The 7,500-nt window shown below is 61.3% G+C and overlaps 1 protein-coding gene across 1 annotated transcript in view; it reads left to right on the plus strand.

Moving 5' to 3' along the window:
- Window positions 1-7,500, plus strand: part of LOC144952818 (DNA-dependent protein kinase catalytic subunit-like) — a 49,523-nt gene that overhangs the window by 5,554 nt on the left and 36,469 nt on the right. The window contains exons 5-11 of the mRNA XM_078883285.1: window positions 545-600; window positions 929-1,131; window positions 2,723-2,891; window positions 4,223-4,288; window positions 5,727-5,799; window positions 6,486-6,622; window positions 7,135-7,299. Coding sequence (XP_078739411.1) covers window positions 545-600; window positions 929-1,131; window positions 2,723-2,891; window positions 4,223-4,288; window positions 5,727-5,799; window positions 6,486-6,622; window positions 7,135-7,299 — 869 coding nt within the window. The remainder of the gene's footprint in view (window positions 1-544; window positions 601-928; window positions 1,132-2,722; window positions 2,892-4,222; window positions 4,289-5,726; window positions 5,800-6,485; window positions 6,623-7,134; window positions 7,300-7,500) is intronic.

Consider the following 7,500-nt stretch of genomic DNA (forward strand, 5'->3'; position numbering starts at 1 on the left):
GGGGGCGGACACGTGGGGGAGATTTGGGGGAGATGTGGGGAGACGCGGGGAGACGCGGGGAGACATGGGGGAGACATGGGGGAGACAGCGGGGAGACGCGGGGAGATGTGGGGGAGATGTGGGGGAGACACGGGAAGATACGTGGGGAGACGCGGGGAGATACGGGGAGATACGGGGAGACGTGGGGAGATGTGGGGAGACATGGGGGAGGTTGCCCGCTACTCGCAGCACTTGCCCCTGCGGCCTGCCTGGGGCCTACCAGGGGAACCTTTGCCTGTGTCTTGGTGAGGTTGCCTGCTAGTCAGAGCACTTGCCCCTGAGGCCTACCAGGGGAACCTTTGCCTGTGTCTTGGTGAGGTTGCCCGCTACTCGCAGCACTTGCCCCTGCGGCTTACCTGAGGCCTACCAGAGGCCTACCAGGGGAACCTTTGCCCGTGTCTTGGCGAGGTTGCCCGCTACCCAGAGCACTTGCCCCTGCGGCCTGCCTGAGGCCTACCAGGGGAACCTTTGCCTGTGTCTTGGTGAGGTTGCCCGCTACTCGCAGCACTTGCCCCTGCGGCCTGCCTGGGGCCTACCAGGGGAACCTTTGCCTGTGTCTTGGTGAGGTTGCCTGCTAGTCAGAGCACTTGCCCCTGAGGCCTACCAGGGGAACCTTTGCCTGTGTCTTGGTGAGGTTGCCCGCTACTCGCAGCACTTGCCCCTGCGGCCTACCTGAGGCCTACCAGAGGCCTACCTGGGGAACCTTTGCCTGTGTCTTGGCGCGGTTGCCCGCTACTCGCAGCACTTGCCCCTGCGGCCTACCTGAGGCCTACCAGAGGCCTACCTGGGGAACCTTTGCCTGTGTCTTGGCGAGGTTGCCCGCTACTCGCAGCCCTTGCCCCTGAGGGCTACCTGGTGAACCTCTGCCCGTGTGTCTGCGTGGTCCCAGCTGTTGGCGGGCGAGGCTGCCCGCTGCGCCCTGCTCAAGGCCGCCCTGTGCCGCCTGCTGGCGCTGCTCTACCAGCGGCTGCCCCTGTCCTGCGTCCAGGGCCCGGCCTCCAAGGTGAACGCCGCCTACGTGGCCACCGCCGCCGCCGCCGCTGCCGGGAGCGCGGGCGGCGACGGCAAGGAGCTCACCAAGGCTCTGCTCAGGTGAGCACGGGGGGGTGGGTGGGCGGGGAGGTGAGCGGTGGGGGTGAGCGGTGGGGGTGAGCGGTGGGGGTGAGCGGTGGGGGTGAGCGGTGGGGGGTGAGCGGTGGGGGTGAGCGGTGGGGTGTGAGCGGTGAGCGATGGTGGTGAGCGGTGAGGGTGAACGATGGGGGTGAGAGTGAGCGATGGTGATGAGCGGTGGTGGTGAGCGGTGAGGGTGAGCGATGGGGGTGAGGGTGTGCAGTGGTGGTGAGCGGTGAGGGTGAGCGGTGAGGGTGAGCGATGGGGGTGAGCGGTGAGGGTGAGCGATGGGGGTGAGGGTGTGCAGTGGTGGTGAGCGGTGAGGGTGAGCGGTGGTGGTGAGCGGTGAGGGTGAGCGATGGGGGTGAGGGTGTGCAGTGGTGGTGAGCGGTGAGGGTGAGCGGTGAGGGTGAGCGATGGGGGTGAGCGGTGAGGGTGAGCGATGGGGGTGAGGGTGTGCAGTGGTGGTGAGCGGTGAGGGTGAGCGGTGGTGGTGAGCGGTGAGGGTGAGCGATGGGGGTGAGGGTGTGCAGTGGTGGTGAGCGGTGAGGGTGAGCGGTGAGGGTGAGCGATGGGGGTGAGCGGTGAGGGTGAGCGATGGGGGTAAGGGTGAGCGGTGAGCGATGGGGGTAAGGGTGAGCGGTGAGCGATGGGGGTGAGCGATGGTGGTGAGCGGTGAGGGTGAGGGATGGGGGTGAGGGTGAGCGGTGGTGGTGAGCGGTGAGGGTGAGGGATGGGGGTAAGGGTGAGCGGTGAGCGATGGTGGTGAGCCATGGGGGTGAGCGATGGTGGTGAGCGGTGAGGGTGAGGGATGGGGGTGAGGGTGAGCGGTGAGCGATGGTGGTGAGCCATGGGGGTGAGCGATGGTGGTTAGCGATGGGGGTGAGCGGTGGGGGTGAGCGGTGGGGGTGAGCGGTGGGGGTGAGCGGTGGGGGTGAGCGATGGGGGTGAGGGTGAGTGGTGAGCCATGGGGGTGAGCGATGGTGGTTAGCGGTGGGGGTGAGCGGTGGGGGTGAGCGGTGGGGGTGAGCGGTGGGGGTGAGCGATGGGGGTGAGCGGTGGGGGTGAGCGGTGGGGGTGAGCGGTGGGGGTGAGTGGTCATGGTCGCGGTGATGGTGACGGTGGTGGTGTTGGTGGTGGAGCATTGGTGGAGACGTGGTGATCGTGTTGGTGGCGGTGGTGGTGGCAGTGTGGTGGTGGTGGCGATGGTGGCGGTGTGTTGGTGTTGGGTGGTGGTGGTGGTGCGGTGGCAGTGATGGCAGTCGTGGCTGCAGTGTGGTGGTGGTGTGGTAGTGGTGGTGTGGTGGTAGTGGTGTTGTGGTGGTAGTGGTGGTGTGGTGGCGGTGACGGTGTGGTGGCGGTGATGGTGTGGTGGCGGTGACGGTGTGGTGGTGGTGGTAGTGGTGACGGTGTGGTGGCGGTTATGGTGGTGGTGGCGGTGACGGTGTGGTGGTGGTGGTAGTGGTGACGGTGTGGTGGCGGTGACGGTGTGGTGGTGGTGACGGTGTGGTGGCGGTGACGGTGTGGTGGTGGTGGTGGTGGCGGTGACGGTGGTGGTGGCGGTGCTGCCCAGGTGGTGCCACGAGACGTTCACGGAGGACATGCGTGGCGAGTCGCTGGCGCTGCCGGAGCGCCGGGCGCTGCGCTGCGCCGCGTGGGCGTGCGCCGCCGCCGTGGCCACGAGGACCCTCACCGAGCTGCGTTTCTTCCACGGATTCCTCTTCGCCGAAAAACCCGAGAAGGTGGGCGACTCACTCACCCACCCACTCACTCACTCACTCACCCTGTCACTCACTCACCCTGTCACTCACTCACCCACCGTGTCACTCGCTCGCTCACTCACCCTGTCACTCACTCACCGTGTCACTCACTAACCGTGTCACTCACTCACCCTGTCACTCACTCACTCACTCACCCTGTCACTCACTCACTCACTCACCCTGTCACTCACTCACTCACCCACCCACTCACTCACCCTGTCACTCACTCACCGTGTCACTCACTCACCATGTCACTCACTCACTGACCCTGTCACTCACTCACTCACTCACTCACCCACCCACTCACTCACTCACCCTGTCACTCACTCACCGTGTCACTCACTCACCGTGTCACTCACTCACTCACTCACTCACTCACCCTCTCACTCACTCACTCACCCACCCACTCACTCACCCTGTCACTCACTCACCGTGTCACTCACTCACTCACTCAATCACCCTGTCACTCACTCACCGTGTCACTCACTCACCGTGTCACTCACTCACTCAGTCACCCTGTCACTCACTCACCCACCCACTCACTCACTCACCTTGTCACTCACTCACCGTGTCACTCACTCACCGTGTCACTCACTCACTCACCCTGTCACTCACTCACTCACCCACCCACTCACTCACCCTGTCATTCACTCACCGTGTCACTCACTCACTCACTCACTCACTCACCCTGTCACTCACTCACCGTGTCACTCACTCACTCACCCTGTCACTCACTCACTCACCCACCGTGTCACTTGCTCACTCACTCACCGTGTCACTCACTCACTCACTCACCCACCGTGTCACTCACTCACTCACCGTGTCACTCACTCACTCACCGTGTCACTCGCTCGCCCACCCAACCTCCGAATCACCCTCCCACTCACCCACCCTCCCACTCACCCACCCACCCTCCCTCCCTCCTACCCACCCTCCCACCCACCCTCCCACCCACCCACCCTCTCACCCACCCTCTCACCCACCCTCCCACTCACCCACCCTCCCACTCACCCACCCTCCCACCCACTCACCCACTCACCCACCCACCCTCCAACTCACCCACCCTCCCACTCAACCACCCTCCCACTCACCCTCCCACTCACCCATCCACCCACCCACCCTCCCACCCACCCAGCTACCCACCCACCCACTCACACACCCTCCCTCCCACTCACCCACTCACCCACCCTCCCACTCACCCACCCACCCATCCTCTCCCCCCACTCTCTCCTGCCCCCCACTCTCTCCTGCCCCCCCACTCTCTCCTGCCCCCCACTCTCTCCTGCCCCCCCCCACCTTCTCCCCTCACACAGGGCCAGCTGATCTTCGAGAACCTGGTGGATGCCGGTTGTGAGTACTCCTTCCCGCTGGTATGCCAGGTGAGTAGTCTGTGGGTCTCTACTGTGTGAGTAGTCTGTGGGTCTCTGTGTGAGTAGTCTGTGGGTCTCTGTGTGAGTAGTCTGTGGGTCTCTACTGCTGTGTGAGTAGTCTGTGGGTCTCTGCTGTGTGAGTAGTCTGTGGGTCTCTACTGTGTGAGTAGTCTGTGGGTCTCTACTGCTGTGTGAGTAGTCTGTGGGTCTCTACTACTGTGTGAGTAGTCTGTGGGTCTCTGCTGTGTGAGTAGTCTGTGGGTCTCTGTGTGTGAGTCTGTGGGTCTCTACTGTGTGAGTAGTCTGTGGGTCTCTACTGTGTGAGTAGTCTGTGGGTCTCTACTCTGTGAGTAGTCTGTGGGTCTCTGCTGTGTGAGTAGTCTGTGGGTCTCTGTGTGTGAGTCTGTGGGTCTCTACTGTGTGAGTAGTCTGTGGGTCTCTACTGTGTGAGTAGTCTGTGGGTCTCTACTCTGTGAGTAGTCTGTGGGTCTCTACTGTGTGAGTGGTCTGTGGGTCTCTGTGTGAGTAGTCTGTGGGTCTCTACTCTGTGAGTAGTCTGTGGGTCTCTGCTGTGTGAGTAGTCTGTGGGTCTCTGCTGTGTGAGTAGTCTGTGGGTCTCTGTGTGTGAGTAGTCTGTGGGTCTCTGCTGTGTGAGTAGTCTGTGGGTCTCTGCTGTGTGAGTAGTCTGTGGGTCTCTGTGTGTGAGTAGTCTGTGGGTCTCTGCTGTGTGAGTAGTCTGTGGGTCTCTGCTGTGTGAGTAGTCTGTGGGTCTCTACTCTGTGAGTAGTCTGTGGGTCTCTGTGAGTAGTCTGTGGGTCTCTACTGTGTGAGTAGTCTGTGGGTCTCTGCTGTGTGAGTAGTCTGTGGGTCTCTACTGTGTGAGTAGTCTGTGGGTCTCTGCTGTGTGAGTAGTCTGTGGGTCTCTGCTGTGTGAGTAGTCTGTGGGTCTCTACTCTGTGAGTAGTCTGTGGGTCTCTGTGAGTAGTCTGTGGGTCTCTACTGTGTGAGTAGTCTGTGGGTCTCTACTGTGTGAGTAGTCTGTGGGTCTCTACTGTGTGAGTAGTCTGTGGGTCTCTATGTGTGAGTAGTCTGTGGGTCTCTATGTGTGAGTGGTCTGTGAATGGTCTGTGGGCCAACACCACCACCAGTGTCTGTGTGTGTGTGTCTGTGTGTGTGTGTGTGTGTCTGTGTGTGTGTGTCTGTGTGTATCTGTGTGTCTGTGTGTATCTGTGTCTGTGTGTGTGTGTGTCTGTGTGTGTGTGTGTCTGTGTGTCTGTGTGTGTCTGTGTGTGTGTGTGTCTGTGTGTGTGTCTGTGTGTGTGTGTCTGTGTGTGTGTGTCTGTGTGTGTGTGTCTGTGTGTGTGTGTGTCTGTCTGTGTGTGTCTGTGTGTGTGTGTGTGTCTGTGTGTCTCTGTGTGTGTGTGTGTCTGTGTGTCTCTGTGTGCAGGCTCCTGTAAGTCACAGACGACGGTTCGAGACTGGGGGAGGGAACTACAGGGCAGCAGCGGCAGAACGGAGAGGTACGACTCACTCACTCTCCTCACATGGTCACTCACTTGCTCGCTCACTCACCGCGCTCACTCTCCTCACTCGCTCAGCTCACTCACTCGCTCGCTCACTCACTCACCGCGCTCACTCATCCACTCACCTCACTCACTCACTCTCCTCACATGCTCACTCACCTCGCTCACTCGCTCGCTCACTCGCTTGCTCACCTCACTCGCTCACTCACTCACCTTACTCGCTCATTCACCTCGCTCACTCATTCGCTCACCTCACTCACTCGCTCACCGCCCTCACTCACTCGCTCACTCATTCGCTCACCGCGCTCACTCACTCGCTCACTCACTCACTCATTCGCTCACTCACTCACCTCGCTCACTCGCTCACTCACTCGCTCACTCACTCACTCATTCGCTCACTCACTCACCTCGCTCACTCGCTCACTCACTCGCTCATTCTCTCACTCACTCACTCGCTCGCTCACTCACTCACTCACTCACCTCACTCACCTCGCTCACCTCCCTCCCTCCCTCACCTCCCTCATCTGGGGAGACAAAGGCGGCCGGGCGTGGTGCTGGCCACCCACCCCGCCTCGTGTGCCGTGCCGGCCTTCATAGGTGCTCGCTAACAGCACTTGTCCCTACAGTCTGTGAAGGCTACACGGGGGATCTTTATCTTTGTGTGCGTGCTCGCGACTCTTCAGAGGATGCTGCTGTGGGCGGTGTGAGCGCCAGCAGCCTCACGGAGGAGATGTCCCAGTTCGACTTCTCTACGGGGTACATTGCCCCGGAGGACGAGGGGGGAGGAGGGGGTGGGGGTGGAGAGGGCACGCACGCACAGGTACGCACACGCACGCACAGGTACACGCACGCACAGGTACACGCACGCACAGGTACACGCACGCACAGGTACACGCACGCACAGGTACACGCACAGGTACGCACACGCACGCACAGGTACGCACACGCACGCACAGGTACGCGCATGCACGCACAGGTACGCACACGCACGCACAGGTACATGCATGCACGCACAGGTACGCACACGCACGCACAGGTACGCACAGCTACACACGCACAAACATAAAGACCGTACAGCCTGTAACAGACTGTTGGGGCAAGTGCTGTTAGCGAGTAGATACAGAGTCTCAGGGTCTAGAGTAGAGACCGGGTCTCAGGGTCTCAGGGTCTAGAGTAGAGACCGGGTCTCAGGGTCTCAGGGTCTAGAGTAGAGACCGGGTCTCAGGGTCTCAGCGTCTAGAGTAGAGACCGGGTCTCAGCAGGTCTCAGGGTCTCAGGGTCTCAGCGGGTCCCAGGGTCTAGAGTTGAACCCGCTGGGTGTTTGTCTCGCAGGCTGCCTCGCCGGGTGTTCGTGCGTCGTCGTCGTCGTCGTCGTCGGCGGCGGCGTCGCCCATCCTGCAGGAGGATGACGAGCTGAACCGACACGCGGCCATGGCGCCCCTGGTCGCCCTCGTGCTGCACATGCACCGCACGGGCATCTCGCCCACGCCCGCCCAGGTCCGTGGCCGTGTCGGTGTGTGTGTGTCGGTGTGTCGGTGTGTGTGTGTGTGTCGGTGTGTGTGTGTGTCAGTGTGCGTGTGTGTGTGTCGGTGTGTGTCGGTGTATGTGTGTGTGTGTGTGTCTGTGTGTGTATGTGTGTGTGTAACTGTGTGTGTCTGTGTGTGTGTGTATGTGTGTGTATGTGTGTGTATGTGTGTC

The sequence above is a fragment of the Lampetra fluviatilis genome, chromosome 70, assembly GCF_964198595.1.
Source record: "Lampetra fluviatilis chromosome 70, kcLamFluv1.1, whole genome shotgun sequence".
NCBI lineage: Eukaryota > Metazoa > Chordata > Hyperoartia > Petromyzontiformes > Petromyzontidae > Lampetra > Lampetra fluviatilis.